General features: G+C 36.0%; 2 protein-coding genes across 2 annotated transcripts; both read left to right on the top strand.

The window, feature by feature from the left end:
• Window positions 1–683: 683 nt before the first annotated feature.
• LOC107839367 (probable serine/threonine-protein kinase PBL22) lies at window positions 684–5598 on the top strand. The gene is made up of 8 exons (XM_047394548.1): window positions 684–896; window positions 1123–1220; window positions 1617–1825; window positions 3044–3667; window positions 3879–4027; window positions 4384–4605; window positions 4773–4922; window positions 5106–5598. The coding sequence occupies exons 1-8, from the start codon at window positions 834–836 to the stop codon at window positions 5373–5375; spliced, it is 1785 nt and encodes a 594-aa protein (XP_047250504.1). The 5' UTR covers window positions 684–833; the 3' UTR covers window positions 5376–5598.
• Window positions 5599–6940: 1342 nt separating this feature from the next.
• LOC107839365 (65-kDa microtubule-associated protein 5) lies at window positions 6941–20041 on the top strand. Its single transcript, XM_016682815.2, has 11 exons — window positions 6941–7198; window positions 13842–14045; window positions 14137–14391; window positions 14489–14704; window positions 15440–15595; window positions 15747–15906; window positions 16932–17080; window positions 18253–18340; window positions 19044–19117; window positions 19203–19277; window positions 19479–20041. Exons 1-11 carry the CDS (start codon window positions 7130–7132, stop codon window positions 19728–19730), a joined length of 1698 nt encoding a protein of 565 aa, XP_016538301.2. The 5' UTR covers window positions 6941–7129; the 3' UTR covers window positions 19731–20041.
• Window positions 20042–20202: the final 161 nt, after the last annotated feature.

The raw sequence follows: 20202 nt of genomic DNA, 5'->3' as shown, positions 1-20202 counted from the left end.
AAGTTGGATCCTCTTGCTGGATGCACCCCTATTCTTCCAATAACAAATTTTGCTCCTTCATTTCATTTACAACGGACTCTGTTCGACCAATCGATCTCACAGCTTGTCAGGCAGATTTATTCCATTACGTTCACAATCAGAATCATAACTTAAACCGATAGTACATCTTTATTAATCTTTAAAAGACATTCGCTCTAGATAGACTATCCACCTCTCAATAGTTCGCGTTTAAAAAAAAAAAGAAGGTAAATTTTATAATGGGAAGCAAGAGAGTGGTTGTAGTCCATGATGCATCAAAGGAGGTAAATTGGGCTGCAATTAAAGGAGTTCTTCATAATTTCAATCTAAAGGCTGGAGATGAGCTTATACTACTTGGAGTTGTTCACCAATTTAATAACTCAACTACTACATCAGCTTTTCTAGGCACTGCAAAACTTTGTAAGTCTTTCTATATGCATTCTACATTACCTGAAATACGAAATTCAATCACTAAGTATCCCGCGTTCATGAATAATAATTCGGTGGAGGATCACACACTAAAAGAATGTAATGTAGGCAATCTAACCCGGTTCAATAGCTGATTCGATAATTCAAACTAATACAGTGACCTATAGGTTATACGAAAACGACTCGATATACCGTGGTTCCAAGGTTCCCTCCTCATACGTGCATTTTATAAAGATACAAAAATTATTTAAGGGTTCATTTTTTATTATTTAATAGTACAAGAAATGATATAATATCTCGTTATTTCTTCAAATTGTTTATTTTCTCTAGTGGGCCAAAGAAATAAAGTAGAGCAAAAGTTGGTGGAAGAAGAGTTAGCTAAAAGGATGGAGGAGTATAATAAGAATTTGGAGATGTTTGTGCTGTTGAAACAATGTGAAGTTCACAAGGTTATTCCCTAAACTCTCTCCCTTTATGTTAATCTTTGATATAATATTATTGCTGCTATTAAAAAAGTCTATTATTTCAGTTGAGGACGAGAAAAATATGACAAGATTTAGTGAAGGCAAAGATATGAATGAACCTATAACTAGCTGTATGTAAAGTAACAATAGCATACAATACAATTGGTAACAACTACACTAACAAAGTGTCGTCAAATTCATGGTGTTGCAGGTCAAGTTTCACATAGAAGTTCAAGCTGGAAATTCAAGAAAGGTGGTTGCTGTTTTAGCAATCAAAAGGTTGGAAGCCACTTGGATCATTCTAGATAGGTTAGTAAGAATAGTTATTGATAGGATTCTTTTTTGAAAAATTTTAGTAAGCTTTTGTTTATCTGTTAAACAGTGAGTAGTAGAATAGAATGCAAAGTTTATCACATAACTTTGAAAACAATGAAAGATGTACAAACTAATACTAGTATACTGGTGAAAGTGTATCAAATATCGTAAATTGATTCATACTCGATTGACCAAAATATTGTTGAATATAATCCTGTAGACACACGAGAACTTTTTTTGAATTGTTAAGAAGAAAATCTTGTCTTATCGGAAAAAAAGAAAGAAGAAATTCCTAGCTTCTCCACTGTTTGAACCAGTGTGAATTTCTTAGAGTAAGATGTTACTGCTTTTGGCCTTTTGGTCTTATGACTTGGTTGTTTTTGTTTGTAGGGAAATGAAAAAAGAGAAGAAGTACTTTATGGAGAAGCTATCCTGTGGAATATCAAAATTGAAAAGTAGCAACTCCATAGAAGAATTGAGAGGGCCACTAAAATTAATGGAGAACACAAAGGTCACCTTAACTAGAAATACATTTTCCTATGATGAAATGATTCCGGGAGACGATGATGCATCAGAAGAACTTCCTTCTTCTCAGCAAAGTAAGTAATAACGGATAATTACTAGACAACTAATTGTTGTAGAGTTCTTATAGTTGTTGTAACTTTTAGTCTATCCTTGTTGATATTGGTCTATATATAGTCTTGTACAGATACTGAAAACAGTAGTCATTCTATCGATATTCTTTTCCCATCTTCTACTCTCTATCTCTTTATGGTATCAAAGCCTATCTAAACTCCTACGAGTTGATCCTCTCCTTTTTTTTCTCTTTCTTCTCTGCTTACTCACACAAATGGCCTCTAAGATTTCTGTGACCAATGCCGATGGAATCAACAATGCCATCACAATTGTTCAATTCAATCCAGTTACCCAACTGCCCATTAAATTAACGGGCAGTCACAATTTCTCCTTGTGGAAAGCTCAAGTTTCAATGCTTATGCGTGGTCACAATCTTTATGGGCATCTCGATGGCTCCATCCCTGCACCCACTAGCACCATCTCTCAGAACAATCAAGACGTTGATAACCCTGAGTTCCTTTCTTTGTATCGCCAAGATCAGCTAATTTAAAATGCTATCTTGGCCTCTGTTGATCCTACGCTTGCCCCCACTGTTGCTGTTGCAGTCTCCGCCAAAGCTGCCTGGGATGCTTTGCATATTGCATATGCAAACAAATCTCAAACAAGAATTTTCAGCTTGCGAGATCGATTGGCCCGCCTCACTAAAGATTGCCGTCCAGTCACAGGTTATCTTCATCAAGTTCGATCACTTTGTGATGAACTTGCAACTGCTGGTGCACCGGTATCAAACCCGGAACTCATTGTGAAAATCCTCAGTGGACTCGGATCTGAATTTCGAGAACTCTCTGTTGTCATTCGTGCTCGCGATTCTCCTATTTCATATGAAGAGCTTTACGAAAAGCTTCTAGATTATGAGTTTTTCCTCAAACATGAGGAAGACAAGAAGCCGCTATCAACTCCCATTACTGCTGCTGTAGCACAAAAGACTAGCTCAACTCCTTCTCGCCAGAGCAACAATAATTACTCCAGCAATCGCCGTCCAGGTGTGAACCCTCCTGCCAACAATCAGCAATGGCACCCTCCTGCCAACAATCAGCAATGGGAGTTTTTGATTCACCAGTTAACTTAGATATGTATGATACAAAGTATATGGAGAAGCAATTCTTCTTGAATACATCTTAGATGCTTTTGTTTCTACATTTGACGATGCTCTATTGTCATTTGTTTTTGATGAATTGTAGACTTGAAAGTCATGTCTCGTATAAGAAGCTCATGCAAAGAACAGGCAAGCAGTATTGCGCGGAAGCCCTGTTCAGATTTTTGTGAAAACTCAGTAAAAAGATCTTCTTCAACTGACCTAATGGATTCAAATTCAAGCTTGAAAACCCCGAGAAGTTCATCAATTTCTTCTCACAATAAAGCAACAACAACAGAAAACTCACTTTCCCGCGACTCCAAAGAAAGAGAGGAGATATTCAATGATCAATATTATTATGGTGTAGTATCGAAAAAATCTGAATGTTCCTTTTGTGGGAATAGAAGGTCGACGATGATATGGCATAAGGAATTCAGTTATAAGGAGCTTGAAGAAGCAACAAAAGGATTTTCCAGTGAGAACTTTCTATCGGAAGGTGGATTTGGTTCTGTTTATAAAGGGATTTTAAAGAATGGACTAAGAGTTGCTGTGAAGAAGCATAACGATACGAGCCTTCAAGGGGATAAAGAATTCAAGTCTGAAGTTGAGGTTCTTAGCAAGGCTAGGCATCCAAATTTGGTCATGTTGTTAGGGTCTTGCTCTGAAGGAAGCCAAAGATTACTTGTCTATGAGTATGTTTGCAATGGTTCACTAGATCAATTCTTATCAGGTACATTTAGTTTTGAATTGCTAATGCATTAGCTTTAGAATGATATCATACAGATCAAAATAGATCGAGCCTATGAGTAGGTTCGGTCATGACTCTCCCAATGTTGGTTTGATTATGTCCGAAATGACCTGCCAATATATATATCTCCAACCCCACCGGTCCAAGTTGGACGACTACATATGCTCACTCATAGTTGTTTTATACTTTGCAGGAGATACAAGAATGCCTCTCAATTGGGATAGGAGGATAAAAATAGCTTTGGGTGCTGCTAGAGGCTTAGAATATCTTCATAAACACAATATCATTCACCGAGATATCAGACCTAACAATGTCCTCGTAACACATGATCATGAATCACTGGTACGTTGTCCATGCATCAATTATACGCAGAGCATATTAACAAAAGTTTCACCAAAAAAGGGTGGAAAATGATATAAAACGTTGCCTCAGAAACTAAACAAACTGCTATTCATGGTTATGTAGGATGCTCTAGAATTTACTGTGTTTTCCTTTTGTTTTCGTAATTCGTCAATTTTCTTCATGAATTTGATCCAGGCTTAAAGATCTGTCATTGTATCATTTTCTGTTTTCCTGATTATAGGACTGTACAAAACGACATTAGCTACTTTTGAAATGTATTTGTATTTTCTCGGATCTTATATTTTTGCAACTCAAGACATGTTTTTATCTAACTATATTTAACATTGATGAGTTAGCTAGGAGATTTTGGACTTGCAAAAGCTGGTTATGATGAATCACAATATTCGTCTGGTAACAACGTGGTTGGGACTCTTGGATATATGGCACCAGAATACGCAGCAAACGGAAGGTTCTCAGCTAAAACAGATGTTTATGCTTTTGGGGTTGTCCTGCTGCAGCTTATCACTGGACTCAAGACCACAGACAAATATCCTGAAGATAAAAGTCTTGTTGAATGGGTAAACTAATAAGACCATTTCTTACATTTCACCGTAAAACTCATGCTTATTTTGTTCCATGAAACGACTAGCTAGTCATTTATTTGTCGCAGTACTCTATACATATGTGTGTTCTATGAGGCAACGTTATAACATTGCTAACGGTAACTTTTACCTTTCAAGTGCAGGCAGTGCCTCTTTTGGAGCAAAGGAACTATCCTCGCCTAATTGATAAAAGAATTATGGATTCCCATGATTTCCATCAGCTATTTTGGATGGTTGAATTAGCAGGAAAATGTCTCAAAAAGGATCCTAACAAGAGGCATACCATGGAATGGGTAAGTTTTGCTTGTAATGTCAAAACTAAAATGACTTAATTTGCTTATGATTCGATTATTCTATAAGATACAATCCGCGCATTGAATGTCAGTATACAGGTGCGCGCTCCCTTTGATCCATCATTTTGTTATTGTTGTTATTCTTAGCTTACTGATTGTTGTCATACATATTTTTTAATGCAGGTGGTTAAGACTCTGAGTAATATAATGGAAGGAAATGCTGATACTTGTATAGACTTCAACACCAAAGGCAACAATGAAGATGACCAAACCCTTGGAACAGTTACAACTTCTTCATGTTCAGACACAACATGTTCATCAAAGAGGTGGAGTACTAGTCTTTCATCATCCAATAGTACTCATGAAGAATATGAAAGAAGGAAGATTCCTCTCAAACATAAAGGACCATCTCCAAACAAAAGCAAACTACTCTATGAAGAAATGATTCATTGAGTACTGACAGATCCAGGATTTAAACTCTACGAGTTCAATCTCTAAGGTTGTCTATTCGAAACAACCTCTTTATGTCTGAAGTAGGGGTGAGGTCTTCGTTACGCTCTACCGTCGCAAGACCTCACTTTGTGGGGCTACACTGAGTATGTTATTATCGTTGCCGTTGTTGAGTTCAATCTTTAAGGTTACATCCGATCGTTGTATTTTAAAAACGAGGGTTCATATATACTTACTTCTTGTGATTTTAGTGGACTTTTGCACATAAATTTATGTTGCACGTCGAAAGTATTGATAGATATATTTTCAAATTTTATATCGGGATAAATAGCCTAATTTTCATAACCAAAAAACCTCGTTGACACTGTCCGATGAAATATCATAGTACTCTAGAATTAGGTTCAACAGCAATTATAAATATAGCCAGTATGGTCCAACAAATGATGACTGGAGAGGATATATGATTTACAAATATTTTACCCGTGCCTAGAGAAAATATTTTGTTAGAATTATATTTTAATATTTTAATTATATAATTTTATTTTTTTGGGCTAAATAATTTTAACTTGAACCATGACAATATGCAAGAATATCCAAGTGCCAATACAGACAGAAAAATAGTAGGTGATTAATTTCATTTGTTTTAGCCTTGATGGAACAGAGTTAGCTACCTAGTAATTCTGTTTCATTTTATGTGATATTTTTTTTTCAGATCTAAAAAGAATGTGTTAGAGTTTGTGATCCAAATTTTGTTGATCTGATCCTGAAAAGTTTGCGGTGCGACTTATGTTTGTAATTTTTCATGGGGTCTGTGGTGATAGCATAGGTATCGGGCTGATCCTCCTCTGTGGTAGCTGTACGCACATATTATATAAGTGCAATTAGTGGGTCCTTTTTGGACGTTCAGAAAATACATCATTCTCCATCCAGTACAGTGAAATTCCTCTGCCTTTGTCCGTAGTTTTTTCCACAAGAATTTTCATGTAAATCTGTGTGTTTATTTTGTTTTTTCTTTTGTTTGTGGTATTGCTTATTTTGTTCGATCATAACAGAATGCCATCTTAAAAACAATTTAACTTTCAAATTCCTTTTTTACCTAATTCACAACCACACAAATATCTAATGATTATTTTATACCACAAGTTTCAAAATTCTTTTCTTTTTTCTTAAATATTATGACAAATTAAATTGTGCTACATAAAATGGAACAGGAGAAGGAAAAAAAAGATTAATCAACCAAAACATGGAGAAATTGAAACATACCAAACACACCCTATTACAAATGTAATTTATGTAAACTCCTAAACGTAGGAAAATATACTCCCTCCGTTTCAAAATGAATGACCTATTTTTTGTTCTAGTCCGTTTAAAAAAAATGATCCCTTTCCTCTTTTGATAATATTTTAATTTCAATTTTCCACATGACATATTTAGGACCACAAGATTAAAGGACATTTTGATAGATTTGACATTTAATTAAAAATCAAAGTAAATCATTCTTTTTAAAACGGAGAAAGTAGTATTTTTATTTTTTTATTTTTAAAATAAATAAAGGTGCAAAAGAAAGGTGAAAGGAGAGAAATGAGGGAATTCAGAACAGTTTTCCCGCCCAAAAAAATAAAACAAAAAAGGCAAAATCAGGGATAACGCCAAAATCTTTGCGGCAATTTATTTGTTTGAAAAAGAAGATCGGAATATTCTCTTCAGTGATTGCTGGCTAGGGTTTTGTTGGTGTGAAGAATCTTGAGTTTACTACAATGTCGTCTCCGCTCTCTCTTTCTAAATCGGCCACTACTACTTGTGCCTCTCTTCTCACACAATTGCAGGTTTGGAGTAATTCTTCATTATATTAATTCAATTGAGATTTCGAGGTTTTGCAGTAACTGTCATGTGACCAGTAGGTCAGCCTCTTGCAGAAATGTGGGGTAATCCTGCATTCGGCCCTTCCTTGAGCCCGGGTGTAGCGGGAGCTTTAGTGCACAGGGAGTAATTCTTCTTTTTTTTGCTTTTAGAGATTTTGGGGTTTTGTGATTTCCATTCATCTTTCCCTTTTTAACTGCATCTTTATAGTACGAGTGTGATTTAAATGTCGAATGGGTTTCCTGATGTTGTTGGTTTGTTCTTTGTTTATTTTCTGTATCTGTTACACACGCACATTACACACGTACAAATAGGTTCATAAACACGTAAATAAGACACAAGATTTGTGGTAGGTAAGAGATGTATGTGTTAAGCTTGACCTTTGATGCTCAGTCTTGATTCCGGTTGAGGTGGTTACTGGGAAACATAATAGAAATTTTTGGAATTGGTCTTTAGGGGGTGTGATTTTAGTGGCGTACGATTGAATCCAATAATCTGTATCTTCTTTTTGTTAAATGAATGAAATTGAAAAGAATTGATTGTGAAATGAGAGTTCTGAAAGTATAATTCTCTTGGTTATTGGTGGAATGAATTGGATGTTGCAACAGTTTGCGTGGTGTCTTTGCCATATTTAGGTTGATTTGTTGTATTCTTTATGGATGGCTCATGTTTGGCATTTGAAGTATAACATGTCAACAGCTCTGTTATTCATGCATATCTGTCAATAGCTCTGAATTTTTTAATTGCTACAAAAATTTGATAAAGCGAAAGTACATCATCTGAACTGGGGATGTCTTGCAAACTTTTTCCATTGATCCGGGCAAATAAACATGGACTTCTGCAACTGAGATATTTGAGATATGATAGCTTTTAGCTTCAAAACTTAGTAGAGATTGCATGTGCTTTTGATGGGCCTAAGGATATGACATAAGTTGCTAAGAAGTGATTTTAATTGTGTTTTGGTATTAGATGTGCGTCTATAGCATGAGTAATTCCATGCATAATCTTGTGTTTCTATGTGTATTACTATTAAACTTGTTTTCTTTCAGTGTTTGTGTTGATTCTGAACATGAATGTTATATTGGTTCCCTGTTTGTCTTGTCGCTTCTTATCTTGTCCTGTTGTCACCTTGGAACTTATAGTTGAATTCCTTTGTAAGTGTTTTCCAAAGGTGGTTCAGCTTCATGATAAGTTTCTTGCTTGCTTGCTTCCAGAATACAGATTTATAGTTGCCCATGCCACCATCAACAAAAAGGACTTGCTTTTCATACAATTTGCTTTTTTTGTTTTAGTTCTAGTAATTTTTTTCTTTTTGGCTATCAGAATATACTTTATTTTGTTTTTCTGGCTTACACATTTGGTATATAAATGTGAAGTGCAAATGATGTACTTCTGTCACGACCCAACTTTTCAGGTCATGATGGCGCCTACTATAACCCACCAGTAGGCAAGCCAACCCGTAGTCCGGAACGGCTAGTAACGGACTACTTAATAACATAAAGAAAAGAATGTGGAATATGAAAGATAAAGATCAATACATAGACAAATCCTAAAACCTGGTGGTATCAGTACAAGAGCTTCTAAACATAATAAGAGTACAAAAGTGATATATCAAGGAGAAATACATTGATTCAACTTACCTCTGAATACAACTTAGAGGCTAGTCTAATACATAGGAGAGAGATAAGTAATACTCCGAACGTCAGAAGCTCACTCTAAGTCTCCGAATCAAGGCTACTCTACTCGATGGACGCATCAACGACGATAACCCGTACTATGATCTGCAGGCTGTAGAGGTATAGTATGAGTACCAAACGAATGGTACTCAGGAGGCAACTGCTAACTGAGCTCCACAGATAAAGTAGATATATACAACATATAACAGAATGAAAACTACAACCAAAAGTCCATAAATCATATAATAAGTCAATGAGAATAACAATAGACAACTATCATATTCATGTCCAAGAGTCTAACATAATAAAACTAAGGAAGTATCAAGGTGAACTTTCTTATTCCAGCTACATTCAATATATGCCAAAGCTATACAGTATATTCCAGGTCAATATATAGATAAAGAGCGAAAGAAAGATATATTGTAATATACAAGGTGAAGGAACGACTATACAATATGAACAACGAAGAAAGGGATATCCGATCGTACCATGATTTGATATATATATAAATAGGAGGTCATCTCAACATAACCTACATCGTCATGTTCTCATTTTAAGACCTTATTAGAATGCTATCAGGATTTAATACCAACATACTTAGAATTTCTAATCCATATGGCTAGACATACAATAATCGTGCACAGTAATGCAATCATAAGATAGCAAAGGCTGAAGACATACCTCAATCCCAATACCGGATCCATGATCGATCTGTCATAAGCTAGCCATAATAATGATCATAACCATGATAATAACAATATCAATAACATCGTAAATAACTGGCTACTCCGGACAACCAACTACCTAGCCGAACCTATGCGTACCCCCACCGCCCCAGACTCGGAAGGTTCAATCAACAAACAATAACACAAGACATATTCTTCACCCATATCTATGCAACCGTCCCATACTGGCTGATAAACATAGGTGCATACTGGTGATAGGCGATGCGCATGCAGGAATGAATGCAAAATATACCATTAATATCACAATGCATCATAACTGTCTTCATCAGGACCATCATCATCGTCATCATCGGGTATCAATATCATCTCAATAGTATCCTCCGGACTCGAACCAGGTATCAATATCATCTCAATAGTGCCCTCCGGACTCGAATCGGGTATCAATATCATCATAATATCCTACGGCGTTGCCGGGTATCAATATCATCTCAATAGTATCCTCCGGACTCGAATCGGGTATCAATATCATCATAATATTCTCCAGCCTTGCCGGGTGTCAATGTCATCTCAATAGTATCCTCCGGACTCGAACCGGGTATCAATATCATCATAATATCCTCCGGCCTTGCCGGGGTTCAATGTCATCTCAATAGTATCCTCCGGACTTGAATCGGGTATCAATATTATCATAATATCCTCCGGCCTTGTCGGGTATCAATGTATCATCATAACTCTCGACACATAAATATAGGCATATAATAGTTGCACAGACGCAAGCCGATATATTCATAACCGTAAAGATATCTATCTTATTAATACATCCCAATTACTCGTTATTAGCTAACCAACATTTATTATTGTTAAACCGCTAGTTCGCTAGTCATCACATAACCTATAGTTATTAGCCTAAACATTATCCTTCACATAATCCTTATTCACGGGATAACAAATAACCACTATTCATTTAATGGTCAAAATCTAACATCTAGTCTAGGCTCATCATTAGACCAAACCGTCATTTATCCACCATTCATTATTATCAACTATTCATCCTTATATTTGTTAATCATTACTAGACAGCACATTACTACTTGTCGCCTAACCATCTTTTATTAAATGACATCATTCATTAACTGACCATCATTAGCTACCATGTTCCAACTAAGCAAGATTCATTAACTAATACATTAGCTTCCTAGCCATCAAGTGCAATAGTTAGCTAATAGACAACTAGTTACCACATAGCTTAACCGCCTAACAAGAAGAAAAACCATAAGATCATATTTCGGCTATAATCACATCATTTATAATGGTAAATAATCATGAACGTACCAAACCTATGCATGCCATCACCAGTATTCAATCAATGGAATAATCAGCATCATACCGCATCTTCCTCCGTCCCATACCGGAGAGATGTGTATACAAACATACACATAAATCGCAATCACATCATTCACAATGATAAACACTTCTTGGATATTTAATCAGTACCATAACACGGCCCTTGGCCCATTAATTTATCCAGAATAATCACAACATCATAATCATGGCTATAGGCCCATATACATATCCTGGACTCATATCAATAATCATATTTATAAACTGTAGCATATCTATAATTATCTCACATATAGGAGGCATAATATCAACAAGCATATTGCCTCTATTAGACATCTCATATCTATAGGTTATGCATCATGACCAAGAGGAAAATCGTCTCTATAAGCTCAATAATCATAACTATGAGGAAAATCATCTCTATGGGCCAAATATCATAACTAAGAGGAAAATGCATCTCTATGGGCAAAATATCATAATTAAGAGAAAAATGCATCTCTATGGGCCAAATGTCATAATTCAGAGGAAAATGCATCTCTATGGGCAGAATATCATAATTCAGAGGGAAATGCATTTCTATGGTCAGAATATCATAATTCAGAGGAGAATGCATCTCTATGGGCAGAATATCATAATTAAGAGGAAAATGCATCTCTATGGACCAAATATCATAATAAAGTGGAAAATGCATCTATGGGCAAAATATCATAATTAAAAGGAAAACGTATCTCTATGGGCCAAATATCATAACTAAGAGGAAAATGCATCTCTATAGGTCAAATATCATAATAAAGAGGAAAATGCATCTCTAGGGGCCAAATATCATAATAAAGAGGAAAATGCATCTCTATGGGCCACTAATCATAATCCGACAAAAATCATCACAATTCATCAATTCACCAAGTAATTCTCATAAATAAGTCTCATTAGTCTCAACTAGGTCTATTATTCTCAACTAAGCCCACAAGGGCTAACACAAATCTTGGCCTAAGTGGGTCGGATAATCCCACTTCTAATTCATAATTTCCATAATTAGGCATACTATGCTCCAAACTAGGTTAAGGTATCGAGTTCATCCTTTAGATGTCAAGCAAGCCATATTAACGCCTAAAATAGTAACTTCGACTAGAAACAAGGGTACTCAAGTCAACTCTACCAAACTTACGGTTCCAAAACTATCACACTAGCCCAATAAGGCTAAATATACAAATCATGCTTCAAATGCTAAAACCATATTCTGAACATAGCATTATATCATATCCATGCTACAAATTTACCCAAACTAGGGAGATGGCAATAGGATTCTACAAGGGTATTAAGTAATTCAACCTACGGGTCCAAAACCCTATCTAATCTCCAAAACTTATATGTATATTCAATACTAAGTCATTCTATCCAATATCAATCTTAACATTCACATTCAAACGGAATATATATCATACATCATCCATGAAGAAAAGTAGACAGAGGCCTACCTCAAGGCTAAATTGCTAAATCACACTTCAAGCACCACATGCTCGTCTTTACTTCACAATCCCCAAAATGCCATACACTATCAAAAATATAATCTACTCATCAATACGAGTCTAACGATACCCATATTGCATTATTGTGCTTCGGGTTCAAAAATGACACCAAAAACCCCAAGTGGGTCCCACATACGGAAATCGCGTTTCCGAGGTCAACCCAATGCTCATTATCACCAAGGAAGCATAACACTCAATTGATAGGTGCAAATGAACGAAATGTGGGGCTAAATCAAGCCCTAAGCTAAATTGGGGTTTTGGGTCAAGAATAATGAAATTTACCAATAAAGTGATGAAATCTTATCTTAATCCGGATGATAATCTTGATAAAAGATGTTTACCAAGCTCCCTAGACACCCACAAGACTCAATTTCGAGTTATCATACCTATTTAGGGTTTTAGGTTCTCAAATGTGAAAGAAAATCCCCAAAATCGCGACCTTGGGTCTATTTATAGACCCTTTCGGCGAACAGAAGCGGTACCCTGTGACAGCAAAGTCAAAAACTTCTTTTTGACCCTCAGAACTCATTCGGAACCCAAAATATATGATCCAATAGTGAAATTTGAGTGTAAACCATAATTCAAATCCATTGGAATCATCAAATCTTCCAAACAAGGTCGTTTAGGTAAAAAGTGGGGCCCATATATATAGTTTTGATTTTATGACTTTCCGACTAATAGGTCGAAATGAGCTCGGGTGCATTGGGACCCGAACCAAAGGTCTACCTAGACTAAAATCGATATTTCGGATATGCTGGCGCAGTCGAAATTTTCATCCGAGATCGTTTCGTTGAAGTTTTTGATCGGTGGCCATTTGGAACCAACGAAACTTCTAAACAGGGAGTTGACTCTAAAAACCAAACGAACTACCCGGTAACTGAATCCTCAGTCCCAGCAAGTCATAAATGACTTGGGGTAGCTATGGAGAAGTTCAAACGGTGAAGATAAGCATAAATATGAAAAATGACCTGAAGGGTCATTACAACTTCAAATATTTCCCTTGACGTTTCTTGGCTGTAAAAGATTAGAAGATTTCTGTCTGAATGAAGAAAGTGAAGATGTGGTTGTTCTTTTTTCTTAAACTCATCAGTCTGTTGGGCAGAGTGCATTAGCATTTATAATGTGGTTCATGCCCTTATACGCTTATGTACCCAAATACTTATGGTTCAATAAATTCCTGAAAGCAGCGTAGCATTTATTCAAGAATTTTGCTTGGTCTGCTAACGGAACTATCTTTTGAACTCTATATGTTTCCTTATTTTGGAGAATGATGCATTTTTCTTCTGCTTTCCCACTTGTGTATTTATAAACAGCTGCATTTTCACTTAAAACTTTTTGGAGGTAGAATCTCTTTAAATAAGCTGTCATTTTTGTCTGAAGGAAATATGGGATGAGATTGGGGAGAGTGACAGTGAAAGGGACAAAAAGCTTCTTCACATTGAGCAGGAATGCCTCGACATCTACCGTAGAAATGTAGATAAAGAGAGAAAATACAAGGCTGAGTTGCATCTGTCATTAGCTGAGGCAGAGGCAGAAATTTCCAAACTTGTTTCTGCCCTTGGAGAACAAGTTTCTTTGCCATTGGTTTGTCCTATTTTTCTTTAGAATTGCTGAACTTCTCCACGATCCAGGCTTTCATTTTTTCTTTATAACCAACTCCTTTCATATTTTTCAGTCTGGAAAGATGAAAGGTACCCTCAAGCAGAAATTGGCGGTTATTGATCCTGTGTTAAAAGACATACAGACAAAGAAACATGAAAGGATTCAGGAATTCTTGAACATAGAAACACAGATAGCAGCAATTTGTGCAGAAATAGCAGGAAATGACAGAGTTATTAGTCCCACAGATGTTCAAGTAAATGAACAAGACTTGACAGCTAAGAGATTGGCAGAACTGAAGTCACATCTTCAGGAACTTCAGTCTGAAAAGGTTACTTAACTGATTTTCTGCCTCTTAACTTTTGCTTGAATAAAACAATTTATGTATCCTTACAATTTAATCTGTTGACCTTTGTCCTTTTCTGCAGAACCTCCGTTTGCAACGAGTGAATAGCTATATGAGCGCAATTCATGAGCTTACAGTAGTTATGTCACTTGATTTCAAGAAGATAATAGCTAATATCAATCCAAGCTTGGCGAATCATTTGAATGGACAATCAAAGAGCATAAGCAATGAAACACTTGCTAACTTGACAAGTGAAGTCAATTCACTGAAGCAATTGAAGCAGCAGCGGCTAGAAAGAGTGGGTGAATTATCAACCAGTCTCTCCTTTTGCATTTTATATTTAGTGGAATAGTCTCTCTAAAATATCGAAGGACCAAAAGTGATTGCATGTTTTTTTTTGTTTTGAGTAGACTTTCATGGATGTATATCATATGAGTGCGCCTAGTGGTGCAAGCTTCTCGTTTTTACTGCACTAATTATGATCACTTATAAGTACTGATTTGTATCAGTCTCTGGCCACATAACATTTTGATATTAGAATTGATGAAAGTTATTTTTTTAGCTAAATGAAATGAAATGATCAACAAATTGTTACTTATTTCAAAATTTTAACAACTAAGAATCTAGTTGGATAAACATGATTGAGAATTGTTTGGAATCTCATCTGCTTTTGTGGTTAATTTTGATCTAGACTACCCTAATTAGAAAGCACTTGCTATTTATGATTCCTATAATATTATTCACTACATAATAACCAATATATCATTAGTCTTTGATAATTAGTCTCTGAAACAAATGGCCCCATATATCGCTTGGCACATTTTCTGTTTATGATGTTGTTTCTTCTTTCATTTTGAAGCAACACGGCCAATGTACAGACTGCTAAGAAGTAGAAGTCATGGTTGCTCTCATTAGCTCTCTACTTTGATGTACTCAAATGTCTATATGGGCATATACTTTCTGTTGGTTCATATATAAAACATTACCTTATAAAAAATGTTGATTCTTTCGCCATTTTATTTTATTGGTGAAGATTCAAGATCTTGGCAGCTCTCTAATAGAACTTTGGAACCTCATGGACATGCCAATGGAGGAACAACTAAGGTTTAACCACATCACTTCCTTAGTTTCTTCCTGTATTGATGAGATAACTAGACAAGGATCCCTTGACATTCACATTATTGAACAGGTACTTTGAGTCATTATTCCTTCTCTTTTTCCATTTGAGTCTTCGGAGGATGGGATAAAAAATCTTGTATATATATTCTACTTGGTTTCTCCTAAACCAAACTAATTTCTCTACTACAGTCTCTTACTGCTTCTCATTTCTATGTTGGTAGGCTGAAGTGGAAGTTGAGCGTTTAAGTGCTCTAAAGACCAGTAAGCTGAGAGAATTGATATTTAAGAGACAAAATGAGCTCGAGGAAATCTACAGGAGTGTTCATATGGATGTAGATAGTGAGACTGCACGCCAGATTTTAATCCAGCTTATGGAGTCTGGTAGATTCAATTTACTTTATCCTCAGTTCTTTTCTGTGTCATTTAAATGCTTGTTCTTTAAACAGAAGTTAATCTCGATAAATATTTTTGCTTGGATTATTCCTATTTTCAATTTCGTGATTTTGTTTCCAACATATCATTTGTTTTATTGTTGTGTGCTGGGTTTTAAGTGCAAAATCTGTTAAATCCGTTTCTGATCTTTTAGCTGCACTGTGCATGTTTTTTTTTTTGGTTTTTTTTGGTAGAGGCAAGTTTGTGGGCTGATTCTGAAAAGTAATGGTTGTGCTAAGGGAAAGAATTAGCAGAAACTGTAGGAACCTGGCAGTAGCCTATTGAACCCATCCCTCACTACATCAGAAGATTAGAGGCTTCAAAGAACTATTTCCTGAGGTTCTAAAGGGCCCCTAAATGAGAGCTCAACTGCAACAAGAAAACGAACAAGGCATTAACCTATGATGGATGGGAGGAGACCATACCTCTTAGATGGCCCAAGCAAGTCATAAAACCATTGGATGGATCCTCCAAATTCTATTTACTTAAATTTGTTCTACTAAGCTAAGCTTAAGCTTTCTGCAGTAAAGCAATTCTATAAGCCGCCACTACAGCGACTTAGGTTGTGACCTCTGAGCTTTGTAGCCTTTATTCCCGTCCTCACAGGAAGATGTGATTTCCTCCCTCATTTTTGCTCTACTTTGTTTTCTCCATGAATACTCATAATACCCTCTAGTGAGAGAATATATATATGAAAATTGCTGGAAGAGAGTGTCACTGTCGATATTAATTGACTGTTTACAATTTTGGTACTAATGATTCAAAAGAGGATATGAATCTTTCTTAGCTGAGCTAGCATTCATTCTCATTTTTTGTTGAACATGTCTATCCTGTACTTTGGAGCAGGAATGCAAATGGATCCAGGCCTCTTGCATCTTAGCATGTCTATTGTTATCATGAGTACAACTGAAAGATACTTCATTAATATTAGGTTTATGTTCTCTTATACATTATTTTATTATAATCCAATACAGGCAGCGATCTCTCTGGTCTGCTTTCAAGCATGGATGATCAGGTGGTGAAAGCCAAAGAGGAAGCTGCTAGCAGGAAAGATGTTTTGGATAAAGTGGAAAAGTGGAAACATGCATCCCAAGAGGAAAGCTGGCTTGATGAGTATGAAAAGGTATACCATCTACATAAATACAGGTGTTTACTTGTGAACTATACTCAGTTATGAATCATATGGCACATATGTGCAGAAAGGATACCTCTTCTTTTTTTTCATTATTTTTTAATCCTTATATTATTGGTCAACCTTATATCTTTCGTAGGTATGTCATAATTTAGTACCTTAGTGTTGGAAAAAGCTACCTTATAGTGAGCTCTGGGCCTAAAGTTCAATGCAATGTGGACTTGCTGCTCTGCTTCACTCAAAAAGGCTTTAGCGTTTCTGTCTTAAAAGAGGATAACACTAAATAATAAATATAGTTTTCAAAGTGATATCCTAATTACTAAGAATTGGATAAATATGTTAGTATTTTGGCATAGGAAATTAGTAATTTAGTAATGAAAATTAGCAACTAATAAGTAGCAACGCGCATATGAATCATAATTTAAAATGGTTTTGAACTTTATTGACATGGTTTAAATTTCATTCCAATCATCTTACTTTTTCAATTCTTTGGTCCATATAATTGGTAATTGTAAAAATAGCTACGTTTCTTCTTTCCGGTACTTATTTTTTTGCGATTCTTTTCTCATCTATGTCCTTAATTAAACACTTCAATTGTACGCACTCAAATACCTAGTAGACTCCCGACTCTTTTCTACGTTTTTGTGATAACAGAGGCAAGCCTGAGTATTCAAGTGTGTAGTTAATTTGTTGGATTTTACTAAGTTGTTTGTGCTTATAGGCTAGTAACAAATGTTGTGGATAAGTGCAGCCAAAATAGTGCACAATTGGTTGATTGTTGCTCTATATCAATCAGTCTAATTGTTCATCTCTGTTGCTAAAAGTTGGCCACAGTGGTAATTGGATGTGTCCCACATATTGTTTGGGGTGCTCTCTGCGATACCCCTAATAAATTTACTCTTTCTGTATTCCATATTATTCTGCTGGTATAAAATTTGATGCATAAGTGCAGTGCAACAAAATTAGGTGATAACAGGATAAACTGATATGCTCTTCCATTCTATGCCTGGCTGGCTTGCCTAGTTTTTCTTCAGGCTTGTTGAGGGAACAAAAACATATAGTTGAGTACCTGTTACTTTAGATGCATAACAGATCTGATGCTGTAAAAGATACTGTTTGCACCTTGAGTTCCCCATTAAATCATGATGAACTTGTTTTAACAGGATGAAAATCGTTACAGCGCTGGGAAAGGTGTCCACATCAATTTGAAACGTGCAGAAAAAGCACGGATTTTAGTCAGCAAAATACCATGTGAGCTTGTACTCATTTATCTCATTTGATGTACACCTCTTCTCTCCTCCTCCCCTGATAGACCAGTATTAGTAGCTTCGTGATGCACTATTGCTTTCTTTTGAGGAGAATTATGCATAATTGCGGATTTCTGTTAATTGTATATGAAGAAACTTCTTGTTTTTGGTCTTTCACATCTGCCTCCCCCCCCCCCCCCACGCACGCACACACAAACCAACATATACAGTGTATTCCCTCAAAGTGGGGTCTGGGGAGGGTAAAGTGTACACAGTCCACCAAAAAAAACTCACCCCCTCTTCTTTTTCCTACCTTCGAATTTCATCTCTTACTCTGGTTATAAACATACCAGTTCACCTATTTCTCTTTTCAATCTTGGTTGTCTACTATAGAAAGTGGAAACTGATACTTGATTTTGTAGAGTGCTTTAGGTCTACTCATTTGGTTTTTGTTTTTATTGTTCCTTGTTTCTTGGTATATTACATAACTTTCATTGATCAGTTAAGCCTAAAATGGTGCTCGTGCCCATATCTAATGTGGTAATCGTTAATTATGGTATGTTCTTGAAGGCTACCTAGGCCTCCTCCAGAGCCACACAAATTGTATCCACATCAACTTATTATCGCACATTCTAATCTAAAGTATGTTTGTATAGTATGTGTCAGCAATTATCATATAGTGACCGAAGTCTGAACCTATAATGCAGCCCTCGTGGAGAACTTGACTGCCAAGATAAAGGCCTGGGAGAAGGAGAGAGGAATTCCATTTTTGTATCACAAAGTAAGTTCATCGTTGTGTTTTTATTTAAGATGATATTATGTTGTGGTACTGCACCTTCAGACCAGAACTCTTTTTTTTTGTCTAGGCCCCTTTATTGCATACTTTGGAAGAGTACATCATATCGCGACAGGAAAAACAAGAAGAGAAACGTAGATCTCGGGTATCACTTTTTATTCTCTTGTCGCGTGCTGTGACTGTGATTGAAATTTGAAGGGATAGTCTATGTCATGTGAACTATCTATTTTTGGATGTATGCTTGAAACTGAATATAATTGTTTTTGATGCTTTAATCGTGTATACCATAGTTAATAGAGCATAGGTAGTTAGATTTGGATGATTGAGTGTAATGTATATGTTTCAGGAACAAAAGCGACTCCAAGATCAATTTGCTGCAGAACAAGAAAATATCTACGGTTCAAAGTCTGCCAAGAAACCTCTGGGTAATGCTAACACAGTGCCTGGAACTCCAAATAGTCGGCGTATGTCCACAGCTTCAGGTCGTTACGGTGCGTCCATAGGGAAGGAAAAGAGAGGGAGTGGTCATGTTGGTGCTGTAATACCTGTAAACTACGTAGCTCTTGCAAAGGAAGATCAGAAATCTGGAGGACTTTAGACTGGAATTGTGACTTGTAGAAAGGTTATACATATCTGCTGATTTTGCACAAGCTAAGCTAACTGATCCTTGGTGTGGTAGTTTAGCATATATATTAGAATAATAAAAGGCCACACATATTCATTAATCTTTTCCAGATTACAGAGGTTTTAGAAGTCTGCTATTAATTAGGACATGAAAATGCTTTTCTTTACAGCACCTTTCCAACTACATGTCTGGTAATATTTGCACCAAGAACCTAAATATCAAATGTTTGTCTTTTTCACCATTTAAATTGAATTTACTCCTTTTTATTACAAAATATTTTAATCTATGATGGGATGATGACTATGTTAGGGTTGAGGTTATTTTATCTTTATTCACTTCTAAATTTGCTTTACACTTGTTTTTTTTTTTTTTTTATATTCTTTACTTGAGCTAAGTGTCTATCGAAAATAGTCACTCCACCTTCACAAGGTACCCTGGGTATCTA

This window comes from Capsicum annuum, chromosome 8 (assembly GCF_002878395.1).
Source record: "Capsicum annuum cultivar UCD-10X-F1 chromosome 8, UCD10Xv1.1, whole genome shotgun sequence".
NCBI classification, from domain to species: domain Eukaryota; kingdom Viridiplantae; phylum Streptophyta; class Magnoliopsida; order Solanales; family Solanaceae; genus Capsicum; species Capsicum annuum.
The sequence above is the reverse complement of the archived record's forward strand: the minus strand, read 5'-3'. Positions and strand labels throughout refer to the sequence as shown.